At 39.5% G+C, this 16,341-nt stretch overlaps 1 protein-coding gene across 1 annotated transcript; it reads left to right on the top strand.

Annotated features, from left to right (window-relative positions):
- The first annotated feature begins 7,016 nt into the window (after positions 1 to 7,016).
- Positions 7,017 to 16,341, top strand: pfkmb (phosphofructokinase, muscle b). The gene is made up of 22 exons (XM_061727578.1): positions 7,017 to 7,259; positions 8,811 to 8,884; positions 9,305 to 9,382; positions 9,595 to 9,784; positions 9,880 to 10,045; positions 10,121 to 10,165; positions 10,500 to 10,608; positions 10,711 to 10,806; positions 10,897 to 10,989; positions 11,180 to 11,305; positions 11,445 to 11,509; positions 11,593 to 11,656; positions 11,745 to 11,891; positions 12,012 to 12,082; positions 13,861 to 13,948; positions 14,043 to 14,195; positions 14,293 to 14,457; positions 14,571 to 14,632; positions 14,731 to 14,842; positions 14,942 to 15,041; positions 15,140 to 15,245; positions 15,948 to 16,341. Exons 1-22 carry the CDS (start codon positions 7,169 to 7,171, stop codon positions 16,087 to 16,089), a joined length of 2,343 nt encoding a protein of 780 aa, XP_061583562.1. The 5' UTR covers positions 7,017 to 7,168; the 3' UTR covers positions 16,090 to 16,341.

Raw genomic sequence — 16,341 nt, 5'->3', positions numbered from 1 at the left:
CAGATATTGTAAATATTATACCCAAGGTCAGCAGTTTAGACATCTATTATAAGAGGGAGGGACATGCGTCCAGGTTACACCGTGATATTTAAATGACAAGGCTTACTGACTCAGCAAAATTAGGCAAACAGATGATTGGATGATAGCAGTGACAGAATAAGAAGGTGAAAATAAAGGGAATAAATGGACATGAATATATCAAATTCACCGTATAGTAACAGAAACAAGATGAGACCTCAGATCTGCTTTACGGAGCTTGGTCTTCAGTTCATGTCCTGGCATTCATCAAAAAAGTGGATTTGTCTCAGCTTTTCCACATACACCTTTCCCTCTGTCCTCACTAGTATCCCACTACCTATCTCTGAAAAACAGCATCACTTAAGATTCAAGCATCAGTGTGCTTGACTGCAGGGACTGTGTTAATACAGTTAAACTCAGTAACGGATTTTCCTGTACTCACACCATTGGGAATCAATACCAAATAGTTTAATCTTCCTTCAGGTCAGTTGATTTTGCTTCATGTGGTTTAAAAGGCATTTAGGTGTCTTTCGGCAAGTTCCCAGGAAGCTGTCAAGTACAGCCGCCCCTGGGAGGAATGGCTCCTGTGACCACACTGATTGGAAAAACGTATTAGTTACTGTGTGCTGTTGATGGAAGTTTCTCCCATATCCAGAGCCAGATCTTTTAGTTACTTTGTTTTTTCCCCCCTTTCGGTGTTTAAGAATGATGAAGGTTACTGTCCTTTTTTGGCAGAGAAATATATTCTAATCTTTTCTATTATAGATTAGCCCTGTTACTCTCATTAAACTATAACCCACCAGGAAACATTAAAAGCAGGTACCCCATGGTATTGCAGGCTTAATCTTTTAAATATATTTGGGCGTTAACATACCACAAAGAATTTAAAATAAAAAAAAAAATCAGATTACAGCTAAAGAAAAAGAGGACAGGGGACATAAATATTAAACTTAAATCTCTGGACACCCTTTTATATTAATATATTACCTTAATGATTGTATTTATTTCAGACCCTGCCAATACTAATTAACTAAAACCAATTTGGCCAGTGGAGTAAAATGTTATCAAGGTACATATGGAAGGGGAAATGACAAAACTTTGCACCGGCCAAAGAAAAACGAGGAGGGGGCCTACTGTACGTTCTCTCAGAGATGATTGTTTTGCAGCACAGATGAATGCAGCGGTATGCTGGTGCAACCCGTCATATGACAACTGTGACACATTGAACAGAAGATACAGATACTTTTCTCTCCTATACAGGAAGTTTTAGCAGACAATAATCTACGACATTACATAAATACCATTGATAACATTTGAGTGAAAGCAACTCTTAAAATATGGAAAAGTGTAATAAAAGAATATAGACTAAAGGGAGTTATTGCAATACTTAAATTATGTGCGTGTGACTAAGATTTTATCTTTTATAATAAATTAGATACTAGACGTAAATGCAAGGTCGTCAGAGGAAGACTAGCTCTGTTTTTAGAAAAACAGGATTTCTATCAATATCTGCAGATCTGGCATTATGTTTGCAGGAGGGTGAAAAATATAACTGAGGCAAGTAGTACAAGGGTTTTTCAAACCTTAAAACACTTTAAACTTCATGCATTAAAACAGTACAAGAAATTAATCTGAATATCTGAAGAAGAGTAGACAAAAAAATTGAGATATCAGTGTGTTCCAGTTCACAGAAATGGAGGAACTTTGAATGGAAAAGTCTGACGATGTATTTTATTACGCCCGCTCAGATTGTTGTGTTTTCTAGGATTGTCTTGTTCTAAAGAATTACCGGAGAGGGACACATAAAACCCTATAAGACTTTTCCGAACATCAAGTCTCCTTTGATCGTGAGGTTATATTCTTCACATACGTATACCTCAGCAATGGTCAAAAGAGATTTTTAATGAACACACTATAGCTGCTAAAAAGACCCTCACCAAGGGATGGCTCCCACGGGAGAACTCAGCTCTAAATGCATAGTTGGTCATCAGAGTGGGCATTTATAAAATGGAGAAGATAACTGCATCCCTCAACCATAAACTGGAGCTATCTGCGACTGAGAATATTGGGTAAACTATTTCACAGCCCACAGTCCTGACTTTGTTTTCACAAATCAATGACTTGTATTGCAAAGTTGTAAAAAGATTATTCTCTATTTGTATAGTGTCTTCTTTTCAGTGGTTGAAACACACAAAAAGGAGAGAAAAAAAATGAGGGAGACATATATGATGTACTGTACACATCCAGTGTTTTGAGGTGCACCTTGTGGAAATGTCTGATGCTAAATGTCAATTAAGAAAAACTATAAAGACAAGTATCTTGACTTGTTTGCTTGTCTGCGTGTTTTGTTTTTTTCTCTTTCATCACCTTCTAACATGCCTAAAGACAAAATGTTATATTAGTTAATCAATCAATACCTTTAGTTTTTTTTTACTTTCAGCCATCTTACTTTTTCTCCTTAATAAATCATGAAAAAACATGATATTTGAACATCCAGCGACTCTGCCATCAGATAATTCTTAATGATATTATATGTTTTAATGATGAGGGTCATTACTTCACGATGAAGAAGTGAGATCAATGCTATTAATACAGATCAGATGCAAAAATAGTTTCCAGACAACAGCGCTACTGTGAAGTTCCTGGGCGTCCCCTCAGTTCTGGGGCTTCTCTGTGTAATGATGTTTGGCGACCTGCTGTTCTGGCTCAGAAACAAAATATCAAGGTACGCAGATGCTTTAGATATTTGCTTCTTTGCATGTTAATGGCATGTCTGTGTTACAAATCTACTGGTCATTTACTTGATGTAAATGAAAGGCTGGTCAGCAAATTCAAATTTACAAGATTATTATTTTACCTACATTTCTGACTTGTAATCATTTATTTATTTTTAACTGTGTGTTATTGAATAGCGAGTATACACGCATGACTCTTATTGACACATTCAGCTATGGGGATGACTGTGCAGTTTCACAGTAATGGTGGCTTTGGGGGGAGGGTCTCTGTCAGTTTTATAGTTAGCTGCATCTATTTACGGTCAGCCGCCTGCAGCTCACAAGCCCCACTGCTGTCACTCTGATGCCGTCCTTCTTGATTTGAATTAATATGTACATGCATCAGTGTCAATCACGGATTCATGGACAGGGGCAGGAGTCTATCCCTGATGTCAACAGGCAAAGCGATAGGTCCACCCGCACCCCACCCCCCTCAAGAGTCTTGCCCCCCTCGGTTGCCCCCCCTAATTTTAATGTTCTTAAAGATACTAAAAACAAATAAATACCCAAAATACTCCGGTCCATTGACGTAAGGCACGATTTTAGATATATTTTTTTTAACTATAAAAGATCATCTTTGGCCCCTTAAGTACTTTGCTTGGTCCCTGCACGTGCTGTGAGTCTGTGTGACGGCCCTCCTGCCGGCGCTGCTGTGTGGATGAGACAACACGGGCAGCAGTGGAGGGAACGAGGTGGCAAACTTCTGTCGGTTAAATAAGCTTCTACAGTCCACAGGCGACATTTTCACTTATATTCAAGTCAAGTTCAATTTATTTAACCAAGTTACATTTCAACCTGGAAGCGCCAAAGGTGATTGTTCAGTACGTCTGTTAAATGCTAGCCAAATGGGTTTTCACATCATGACTGTCAAACTGCGTAAACAAGTACAGTGAAAATAGGTAGTCTTATGGTTGGGGGCATGTGATGTATGTTTTTGTAGTTTCATATGTTGGGGTACTTGTGACCCTACTGTGAAATATTATACAAGAAGTTTGACCTTTTCAAATCTTGTCACTGTTGGGCCGAAATGAAAAGAACATTTGAAAACAGAAATATTACAAGTTATTTTAGCAAAAAAAAGGGAGGAGCAACCTGGATAAGTAAGCAGATGCAAGGGATAGAAATGAAGAAGAGAGAATGGAGGAGAATTCAAGAGGTTCAGACCTGGCGAAGGTCACTGATGGAAAGACAGAGCAGCAACAAAGTGAGAAAGAAGACGAACAAGAAGACAGTGGTGTGAGGAGTGAAAACGAGAGGGTATCAGGTTCAAAAACAGGGACAGATACTGAAGAGGCAAGCGATGATGAGGAGGAAACAGATGGCAGGGAGTCAGAGGAACAACCCTCAAATTTAGCTGAACTAAAGGGTATATTTTTCTTATCCATTCAACATTCTAGTGTAGCAACAAAAGATGATCCTCAATAAAATAACGGGGTTTAAGAGAAATCCTCTGTTTTAAGGTTAGATGTGTAAAGCTTTACAATTCATCTTATTTATCTTTATTTATCTATTTATCTTATTTACCAAATCTTGTGTTGAATCTTTTGTTGATTCCACTTACATAAACATTGAAATCTCCTCGTAGTGCGCTGATGTTGTCCCACGTCACCCCATTTACTCTACAATGACATGGTTGATTTTATTTTGAATTTGACTTCATTATTAGTGGCTGAACAAATGGCTCATAATGATATTCTTTTCCATTTTATTCTATAAAAGAAGAGTTCATTAGAAAGCAAAAGTAGCCAGTTTGCAGTTATATAAGTGTTTACATGTATTTATACAGCAATTACAAACAAGCTCACATTGCTGTATAAATTGTCGGCTTTCAGAGTTGGACATTTAGAATACCCAGTGGTCTTTTTGTCTCTTATTGAAGCCTATCAATTTGGCCACATAGCAAAACACAAGAGAAGGCGAGTACGAGAAACCGTGTCTGTGATGACGGATGGAGGATGCAACCAAGTGAAGGTTGATTCCGTAAATAAGAAGATAGAGAGAAATAATGCTTGAGCAACAAGCCTGCAGAGAGTGTTTATCATGTGAACAAGATGACAACTTGCACTTTAGCGTGAGTCATGAAAGGGGCTGCACAGTTTGGGTAATATTACATCGTTCTACCTCCTCAGATGGTGACGGTGCGTTTTACGACTGAATAAAATAATTTATCTTTATTTACAGTTGTAAACATAAAAAACTTAAACATTAAATACATATATACAGTACAGACCAAAAGGTTGAACACACTTCCCCATTTGTTTGAATGAGAATGTGTCCAAACTTTTGGTCTGTACTGTACCTCTTTCAACTGATTATGGGAAACTTCTAGCGATTGACTTTTATTACTTTCAGATATTCGTGGTCCTGAACTCATTATATCAACAATACTTAACAAGTCTGGGCTCTGACCCACCCCTCCCCCACTGATGAACAACAACTTAACTCAAGACGTAAAATTAAATGAAAGTGCATAACTAGAAAATGAACATGGAAACCCAGTAACCACCTGACATGCAGCAACATGTTATCAGGTTAATGGAACACAGATTCAGAGGAGTGTGACGTCAGCAGGACGTGAGTGTGACTTGCATGATGTTGGAAGTGAATAATGGTGCAGCATATCAAAACATTCCTTCAGGGAGATGAATTCTTTCAAATGTGTTGATGCTTGAAATAGCTTTAAATAGTTAGGAACTGAAGAAACTGGAACATTTCAGGAGCAGAGCTGGTGACCACGGACCAAACCATGAGCTATTGAAAAAACGTGAGCTGTGCAGCAGGATGCAGCACAGCTTCTCATCCCTGCACATAAAGCGACTGAGCTGCCGTCTCTGGAATAAATCCACATTCCTTTATAAACAAGAGACGAGGTACACGATAAGAATCAGACATGACAGGAGACATTGTGGCAGCAGAGCCAAAGGTAGGATGAAGCTTTATGCACTTTATGCAAACGTCTTGGCAGCTTTACCTTGGTGGGGAAGGCAGAGATGGTCCTCACTCCTCTAAATAGTCCAGTGAATAAGAGACTGTAACTGGAATGAACCACATAGATGAGTGTATGTGACCAAAGATAACCTGACCTAACCCCAGGGTCACGACATTTATCATGTTTATTAGATTAATATTAAAGAGTGAAACAGCTTTGAATAGTTGCCAAATAGTTCAAATTTAAATTTGAGCCTGGGGTAACCTATGACTTAAAGTTATAACCATCTTCAAGAGTCGTTCCCGCTGAAAGAAAACTGAATCTTTCAGAAAGACACCATGATGTTTTCACCCAATGCAAGCATTTCAAGAAGGCATTGCCATATTGAAAGCACACGCTAGCCATTGATACAGTCCCACGGCAGCGATGTTGACAGCAGTACCTCAAGAAAAATCGATAGACAGACACAGAGAGAGAGCCGTTTATTTGTTTAACTTTGACCAAATGGAGCAGTTTCTTGGGCAAGAAATGCAGAAGGAGGAAATGAGAGGAAAGGGACTGTGCCGGGAGAAGCTAAATACCAGCACCATGCAGTGGTATTTGGAGAAACTGATTGAGATCAATAACATTGAACTGCATGACCTTTCCATACGACACAGCAGTGGTGTTCTGGCATCACAAAGTCATGAACCAAAGATCAGTAACGTCATAAACATCTCTGAATCCTTTCAAGATGGCAGTATAGTGACATCAACTCCTCACTTTCTATAATAAAACGGCAACATACCAACAAAAAAAACAATTGATCAATATTATACTACAGTTTTCCTGGATTTGCTACACTCCAAATTTTTTAGTCATGCAAGTCAAAATGTGAAAGAAATGTAGATATGTAAAAAGCCAGATAAATTTAGGTCAGATTCCACATATAATTATTATTACTGCTACTTTTATTAATATATTTTACATTCAAGTATTTCTTTAAAATGAGTATAAAAGATAATTACATTGAGTATGTTTCATTAACATTCACATTAACATTTAGAAGGGAGTGAGAAGTATTCAAATTACTTTTAATAGGCTCTGGGCACGAGTGTGTATGTGTGTGTGTGTGTGTGTGTGTGTGTGTGTGTGTGTGTGTGTGTGTGTGTGTGTGTGTGTGTGTGTGTGTGTGTGTGTGTGTGTGTGTGTGTGTGTGTGTGTGTGTGTGTGTGTGTGTGTGTGTGTGTGTGTGTGTGTGTGTGTGTGTCTAAATGCGTCAGTACAACTATCTGTGCCCACTTGTCTGCCAAGAGGATAGTTAAGCTGGGCACTTTTGCAACTGCTGCTTCCACAGCAGGCAGACTGTGTTAGAGGTGTGTTGTGCTCTGCACTGCAGGGACGCAGGAGTTTTCGCACTAAAGGCCTCTTTCTCTCAGCCAGCTTCAGCTCCAGGAGTTCCAGGACCATGGCAGAACCAGAACATGCTCACGTTGAGACCACCAAGATGGGTGTGGGTCGAGCAATTGCAGTGCTGACCTCAGGAGGCGATGCCCAGGGTAAGTGCGTAGTTTGTAAGGGTGGCGTTATGAGGTTGTAGGGACAAAGCAGGGGGCATAGAGGGCATGCTGTGTGTTATTCAGCACTTAGTGACTCAAAACATGCAAATTAGATGCAAAGTGAGTCAATATTCAGTTAGCTCAGAATTTACGTCTGGACAGCTTTGTACTTGTGGGCGGCTGTTGGACAAGCTCGAACTGTATACTTATCACTGGATTTGACCTAAGATTTAATGCTTGTGTTTGCTATGACAAAACTGTGCTGCTCTTTGTTAGATAATTGATGAGAAATACCGTTCATTGAAAAGCAGCAAGGTCAGTCATGTCTTTACAGCAACATTCAATCACAATTAGGGTTTGATATCAAATCAAATCTCTGAATCAAATCTCCCTTAAATTTTATGACTGTTTAACCTTTCTGATTTCTTCACTAGAGATATAGTTAACTTATGTAAAAGTGTGCCATGAGTTGCTAGAACCACAGCATGAGGCAGACGGTCCCCTGACCTTTAACTTGATGAGGAATATGTCTACTGTGACCTTTGAAAGGTGGGCTAGTGACCCTACGCTCCTGTGGTGTGAAAATGTGAGAGGTTGAGCAATCCATCTCTTTTTCTATCTGAACTTTCCAAAACCTGAAGACATTCACAGTAACGTAAAGCTGGCTAGCCCTTATTTTTCTTCATTTTTACTACAACTTTGGTATCCTTTCATCTAAGTGTTCTCTTTTCCGTCTTAATTTCCGTCCAGGACAGTATCAGATATGAAGGGTTATTTTAGAGACATGACCTTTCTATCATGCATGTAAATGGGTGAGGTAGATCAGGAGGGCAGTCTGACTCCCCTTCCTCCCTAACCTATCCTCCTTTGCAATGTAAGTGGAGATGCTCTTGGCACCCTCAAAGTTAATCTAGCCACATCTTGTCCTTTAAGCGACCTCCTCTTAAGGGCAGAGTTAGGCTCATTCCATTTCCAGCAAAACAAGTTTACGACAATTAGCCACTGACAATTTACCAACGATGAAATTAAGGTCAAATGAAATGATGAGACAACATCTCGTTGTGTTATGATCCAAGTCATGGTGCTTGTTCCTCTGATCTGATGTTTGGCAGCTGCATAAACAAGTTAACGTAAGATCTATAAAAAGAATTTCTAAAATTATTCTGCCCATCAATTGTGCAGCATTAATTCAGCTTATCATCATGTAGATGTGTGGCTTGGAAAGACTATCAATTTAGCCCACACAGGTTACTATGCTTAATAACAGGGAACTGAACAGACTTCGATTTTAAGTTAAATATAACACACACAGAGGGTGATTTCCTATTTATTTTAACAGAGAGGGGACTGCAGGGGATGGAAGCCCAATAAGAGCACCAATAAAGAAACAAACACAAAGGGAACAGATTAAAAATGGGGGGTGAATATTGATTTTTAACCATCCTCCCTGAAAATTCACAATGAAACCTAACATGGTGAAAGTCGTGAATGAAAACAACTGAACCATGTCATATTTATCTTAATCAGCACATGCATACACTCTTCCTGCAGGCATGAATGCAGCCGTGAGGGCCACTGTTCGAGTGGGACTGTCCACGGGAGCCAAGGTGTACTTTGTTCATGAGGTACAAACTACTTTCTTTGTTTTAAAACTTGTGAAAACTTTGATGAGCGCAAAGAGAAGCTGGAACAAAAAATAAACTGAAAAAGAGTTTGCATTGTATCCATCCTAGAAATAAAAAAATTCAAAAGGTAATATATCTCAAACATAAATGCTCCTGAATGTGAATGTGGAACCAGTGTATGTTTGCCTGTTTTTGCTTTGAAACTTATGTAAACAGTTAATCAATGACATGATTTGATTCTAATCACCTATTGCTTGTCAATGCTATTGCATTGCCTGGTTGTAACAGTAAAACATTTGCTGGACTGAAGTAGTCATCCATGCCAGAGTAAAAATATACATGCGTCAATGAGCCTAAAGCTCCTTCCAAGTAATAACCATCTTCAACGAGGTGAGGTGTTGTATTTTTGTTTGTTGACAGGGTTACCAGGGTCTGGTGGATGGGGGAGACAATATCGAACTGGCGTCTTGGGAGAGTGTGTCAATGATGTTGCAGCTGGTGAGAAAGAATACAAAATGCAAAACATGTTAAAATTTGGTATGTTTATTATCTACCAAACACAAATCTAATTTGCAATCACAGAGGGTTTTTTGAATAGCAAGACTTCATGGACTTTATAACTTTAAGATAATCCCACCCCCCCTCCATACATGCCTCTGTGTCATTATTGTTTTGGAGTTAAATTTTTTTTCCTCTGTGCGCAAAATCAGGGTGGTACTGTGATTGGAAGTGCCCGCTGTCAGGATTTCCGCACAAAGGAGGGCCGCACCAAGGCTGCATGTAACCTGGTCAAGCTTGGTATCACCAACTTGTGCGTTATTGGAGGTGATGGCAGTCTGACAGGTGCCAACCAGTTCCGAACAGAGTGGAAAGAATTACTGGCAGACCTTCTTAAAACGGGTAACATCCATGAGTTTGCACAGCATGCATTCCTCCGACAAACATTTGGCTGAAGCGGTATACCCAACAGCACTGCCATTTTAATCTATATGCAGGGAAAATCACAGCAAATGAGGCTAAAAGTTCTTCCCACCTCAACATTGTTGGAATGGTTGGCTCCATTGACAATGACTTCTGTGGCACTGACATGACCATCGGCACTGACTCTGCCCTGCATCGCATCATAGAGATAGTGGACGCCATCACCACCACAGCTCAGAGGTATCAATTCTAACATTTTTACATTTCAAAGCTGAAGTCAGCATGTATCTTGACCTAAAACTTTTCTTTCTACAGTCACCAGAGGACCTTTATTCTGGAGGTAATGGGCAGGCACTGTGGGTGAGTACAGCATGTCTGGATACAGTGTGAGTATTGGTTCATAAAGCTGTATTTATGATCTCTGTTTGAAGTCAGGTGATTAGAACTATGGCCAGGTGGCAGCAAAAACAAGAGAAAGATAAAAGAGATTTTACTTGATCTTCCAAATTGACATTTATCTTAAAAAAAATAAAGCTAAGACAAGTTATCGTTTTTTTGATGAAATGTTTGCAATTTTATATTACTATGCCCACCCCCTTTATAGAAGTCTGACACAAAATTTGACCTTTAGATAGTTCTTTAAAAGTCCATTTGGCAAACAGAGCTTTACCTGACGATGACCATTCGTCTACAGTTACCTTGCCTTGGTGACAGCTCTGGCCTGCGGCGCTGACTGGGTGTTTATCCCAGAGATGCCCCCAGATATCGGGTGGGAGGAACATCTGTGCAGAAGACTCACAGACGTAAAATATCTTCCTTTTATATCCTCACATCCTCGATCAGTTTGACGAATTCAAACACATCACAAACGTTAATCTTAAATCTTTATTCCGTCTCTCTTACAGCAAAGAAACCGTGGCTCCCGTTTGAATATTATAATTGTTGCAGAGGGAGCAATGGATCGCACGCATGTCCCGATCACCTGTGATACTATCAAAGAGGTCAGTGATAGCAGAACTCTGACAGACCAAAATTGATGATATTCTAAAGTCAGACTCAGCAGACTGCTCATAAACTTTGTGTCTGTGCAGCTTATAGGGAAGAATCTTGGCTTTGACACTCGTACCACCATCCTGGGTCATGTACAGAGAGGAGGAACTCCCTCCGCTTTTGATAGAATCTTGGTAATACCCTACTAAACTACTTCTATCATCAATATTATTATTATTATTATTATTATTATTATTATTATTATTATTATTATTATTATTATTATTATTATTATTATTATTATTATTATTATTATGTCTATTTGTAGCTTTTATTCTTGTTAATGCACTATCCCGTTCTCCCTATATCATGGTTGTGATTCAGGCGAGCAGGATGGGTGTGGAGGCTGTCATGGCTCTGCTGGAGGCCACACCTGACACTCCTGCTTGTGTGGTCAGCTTGTCTGGAAACCATGCTGTCAGGCTCCCCCTCATGGAGTGTGTGCAAGTGGTGAGTCAGTCCCTTTCAACATATAAGACAGAAGAACTGGGGAAACTTGGAATTTATGATGGGGGATTTACTTAAATTCACAAATGTACTTATCTAAGAAATAACTGAATTTATGTTTGAAAACTGACATAATATTCAGACTAAAGATGTCACCGTAGCCATGTCTGAAGGACGCTTTGAGGATGCTGTGAAGCTCAGGGGAAAGTGAGTCATGCACCTTTGTCTTGTTCTTTTAAAATCTCATGTGTTTTGTTGGATTTTCAAATATTTATCTATTTTGACATCAGGAGTTTTGAAAATAACTGGAACACATATAAAATGCTGGCCCATGTGCGCCCCCCGGAAACTAAGGTTAGAATATAACTATTTTCATACTCATATTCAAAATATACTTCCTCTTGGTTATCCATCAAAATTTTTTTGTTATCCCCTTTACCAGAGCAACATCAACATCGCCATATTGAATGTGGGTGCTCCATGTGCGGGAATGAACGCAGCAGTGCGTTCAGCTGTCAGGACCGGACTCCTCCAAGGCCACCAGATGCTGGGAGTGCACGACAGCTTTGACGGCTTGGCTCGCGGAAAAGTAATGTGCTGGCACACACCTAGCCTAGCAGGGGGATTTCTGTTTGGGGAGTGAACTAGTTTTATTCTAACAAAACCTGGCATAAATGTATGATAGAGCACATACTCTGTTGTTACACAGGTTGTGCCTATTGGTTGGTCTGGGGTGGCAGGATGGACCGGAAAGGGAGGCTCCAGCCTCGGCACAAAGAGGTGAGCTTTTTTTTTTAAATAATATTAATAGAGGTGAGCTACCTTACCACAGTTAACAGTGCATTTTTTGATGATTATTATTGGATCCTTTTTCCTTTTTCAGAAATTGACATCATATCATGAGGTGATATATGAGATATCTGGGACACACTTTGGTGAAAATAGATAGTGTTTTTCATAAACTGGGTTTTAAAACTGGGACTGATGTCACACTTTAGTGAACAATGTTCCAGTAACAAGGTTTTAAAAAAAAAACATGGATGCTCCAGAAGAAACTTATTAAAATGTTTACTCAAATATCGATCAAACTAATTAATAACAACATTGCATGCAGTATTACATGTCCCCTAACAGTAAAATGTGTTTCTTTTTAATCTTAATGCGAATAAGATAAGGCAGAAGGGTTGTAAAAGTAAAATGGGTTCAGTGTTTGAAGTGTTTCCTTCTTCAGGGGGCGTTCCAGTCCAATTTCAAGTCACTTCTGCATACTAATGTAATTCTCTCAGCCATTGGACTTGGCTCTACCCTTCCTTACACAACATATGAAAATATGTTCCTGGGGGTAGTAATTGATGATAAACTTTTGGTAGCTGGAAATCACATATAAATAGTGTAAAATAAAAAATGTCCAAAACCCTAGCAATATTAAATAAAACAAATTATTTTTTCTGTCAAAGAGCACAGTTTTTGATGTATAATTCACTCATAGTCCCATACATGACTTATTGTGCGGAGGTATGGGGTAACTATAAAACAAATACAAAGCCTATTTTCCTGTTACAGAAAAGAGCGTTAAGGATAATTAACAGATCTGACTATTATAAACCAAAAAATAATCTCTTTATTAAATATAATACTTTAAAATTCCATGATATAGTAGAGCAGAAAACTGTTTTAATTGCCTTTAAAGCCCAGCAGAAACTGCTTCCAAACTACATTCAGGACCTGTTCCAGATAAAAGAAACCCGCTATGACCTGAGGGAGAAACTCATGTTTGAGATGACAACAGAGCGTGGACAGAGAGCGTCCGATGTCACACAGTGCGACGCGAAAGTTGGACGCTCGCATACAGTTAGGACACGGTATTTAGTTGTGGGCGTGGTTTGCATTTTGGTTACGTAACGAAAACAGCAGAATCTGAACTGCTCGTTGAAGCCACATCACACTGGATGGCTGGATGGCTGTACAGACACAGCAGAATTTGGTTGCTTTTCTCCTTCTCTGAGTTGGTAGGCTGAGGGGAGACTACTTTATATATATGTATGTTAAAGCAAGAGAAGACGTGTTTTTCATAATAGGTCCCCTTTAACTTTTTTGTTTCAGGCTTCCCAAAAACTAAGTTACAGGTGTTATGTCTGAATTTTTAATTTGGTAATCATTTCAGAGATGACCCAGTGATGGACTGGCGATCTGTCCAGGGTGTAGTCCTGCCTTTCACCTGTAATGAGCTGAGATAGGCTCCAGCAGACCCCTGTGACCCTGTACAGGATTAAGCGGGTATAGAAAATGGATGGATGGATTTCAGTGATGCAAAAAACAAGTGCAAACCATCTTACTTCCTCATTGATGCTCATGTGGAACTAAGATTTGTTGCAGTTCCTCTACTGACCGCTGGAGGCTGGTCCAAAAGCTCCATTGACTCCTATGTTAAAATGGGAAAAATGTGTTTGAGCAAAGAAAAAAAGTTTTTTAGTGTTTTCTTGTGTAAAGGCTGACATGGTTATTTTAGAGTTACAATTGAGCTATCTATTAATATGTGTGTTCTTTCTGTCATGAAGATCCCTGCCACATGAGCACATGGAGGAGATCAGTCAGGCCATCGCTAAGTTCAATATTCATGCCATGATATTAATTGGAGGCTTTGAGGTGAGTAGCACATCACTGACTCTGACCACGTTGTGTGTTGTTATAAACTTTCTTCTCCGCACTTAACAGCATTCATCTGCTTTCCACCTTCCAGGCATTCCTTGGAGGTCTGGAGATGGTGCAAAGTAGAGAAAAGTATGAGGAACTTTGTATTCCAATTGTCGTTGTTCCTGCTACTGTTTCCAACAATGTTCCAGGAACTGACTTCAGTGTTGGTGCTGACACTGCCCTCAACACCATAACCATGGTAAACTTCTCATTAAACACAATCGAGAAAATACAAGGTAATCCCAAAGCTGCCCTTTTCACCTTATTATTTTCCTGTCACCTGTGTACTTTTGCAGACATGTGACAGGATCAAGCAATCTGCTGCTGGCACCAAAAGAAGAGTGTTCATTGTTGAGACAATGGGGGGCTACTGTGGCTACCTTGCAACCATGTCTGGCTTAGCATCAGGTGCTGATGCTGCTTACATTTTTGAAGACCCCTTCAACATTCGTGAGCTCGAGGTCTGTATGTGTTTTGATGAATGAACAAAGGAAAGGGTGAAAAAAACAGACAGACATCATTCAACAATGTTGTACTTTCAAGCTCATTTGTTTGATAGATGCTTTGTTTGTAGATGAACGTGGAACATCTGGTGGATAAAATGAAAACCACAGTGAAGAGAGGACTCATTCTGAGGTGTGAGGGAACTGGCATGGTTCCTTTTAGCACCATAATCAACTCTACATTGTTCCTTGGGGCTTACAGTTTCTTCTTTTATTCAACTTTTGTTTTAGAAATGAGAACTCCAATACCCACTACACTACTGACTTTATCTACAGCCTGTATTCAGAGGAAGGAAAGGGTGTGTTTGACTGCCGGAAGAACGTGCTCGGCCATATGCAGCAGGTGTGCTAATCTGTCCAGATCATCTGTTTGTCCTGCCCATGCTCATTACTTTAATACTTAAGTTTCATAAATGCATATAAATCTATTCCTTTCTATTAGGGTGGAACACCCAGTCCATTTGACAGGAACTTTGGCACTAAGATGGGGATGAAATCCGTTCTCTGGTTGACTGACAAGCTGAAAGAATGCTACAGACATGGTTAGAACTTCTAGCATGGACTGTTTTGACTGCTGCTGTTCTCACCCACTGTGAATAGTGTGTTAATGTATGTTGTATTTTTCAACTCATACCCCTAGGTCGTATCTTTGCTAATTCTTCGGATTCAGCATGCGTGCTGGGAATGCGGAAAAGAGCTATGGTTTTCCAGCCTCTGGCAGACCTCAAAGATCAGACTGACTTTGAGTAAGTCTTGCACTGCTTTCAGACCCACAACCCAATTATTGAACACTTTGTCAACACAGTATGAGGGAAAAAATGTGACCATTCACACAGACCTTTGAAAAATCTTAAAAACACTAATCAGCATTCAGACTCATTTGTGCAAGAATGTGGTATCTAAGAACATCTTGCCTCTTTCTTCATTGTGAATCTGGCTGCTCCTGACACCTGTCTCTTCATCTCCAAACTGCTCACAGAGCTGCAGGACTGAGAGTAGTTTGGATCGGGAGCCAGTCTGCAAGTCCTGATTGATATGGAACTGCTCATATCGAAATGTGTTCAGTTTTCTTGCTCATTACTATTTTGCCCTTAAGTAAAGAGAGGTTTAGATCAGTGAGCTCTCCCTCCAGCAGAACCACCCAATGGCCTTTGTCCCATATGAAACGGTGTTGCCCACTGCTACTCAAACAATGATGTCAGGATTTTATTTCTAAGAGTATTTCTAAGTTCTAATGTCTTTATTAATCTTATAATTGGATGATAAAGCAAGATTACATTTAGAATCAGTGTTTGATCAATATGTATCTTTTATACATGTTGGCAATAGCACTCCTTGTAGATGTCTAAAAAATAATTTAATTAAGGTTTAAGTGCAATATTTGGACTTGAATTTAATCATGTTGTTTGCCCGGCCCTCCTTCCATTTATGAATGTTGTTATTCGCAGACATCGTATACCAAAGACCCAGTGGTGGATCAAGCTCAGGCCCATCATGAAAATCCTTGCCAAGTACAACATCAACCTGGATACTTCTGAGAAGGCTACAATGGAGCATGTCATCAAGAAGAGAGGCTTAGTTCAGCAATAGTTTTTCAGCCGTATTACTCAGGACATGAGCTTATTCTGTTCCTTTAAAGCACTTTGTAAACTATGTCTCAATGTGAGTGCAATATGAATAAATCACTCCATTCATTGAAACATATCTAACAACATATCTACAACAGCTTTATAACATTGTGAATTGTGAGGGGAAGATGTAACAGTGGGGGAAAAACAGATATAATGCAGTTTATTGTAGTTTAACCAAAGAATAAAGTTTGGAATAAACTTGTACTTCATG

Source organism: Cololabis saira, chromosome 8, assembly GCF_033807715.1.
Source record: "Cololabis saira isolate AMF1-May2022 chromosome 8, fColSai1.1, whole genome shotgun sequence".
NCBI classification, from domain to species: Eukaryota; Metazoa; Chordata; class Actinopteri; order Beloniformes; family Belonidae; genus Cololabis; species Cololabis saira.
Note: the sequence above shows the minus strand (reverse complement) of the source record. Positions and strands in the feature narration are given on the sequence as shown.

Bases quoted from the DNA above. Each gene is read 5' to 3' on its own strand.
- pfkmb (XM_061727578.1), top strand. From the start codon at position 7,169: ATGGCAGAACCAGAACATGCTCACGTTGAGACCACCAAGATGGGTGTG. The intron at 10,807-10,896 runs GTCAGTGATAGC...GTGTCTGTGCAG, and splicing joins CCTGTGATACTATCAAAGAG to CTTATAGGGAAGAATCTTGG. The intron at 13,949-14,042 runs GTGAGTAGCACA...TCCACCTTCCAG, and splicing joins TATTAATTGGAGGCTTTGAG to GCATTCCTTGGAGGTCTGGA.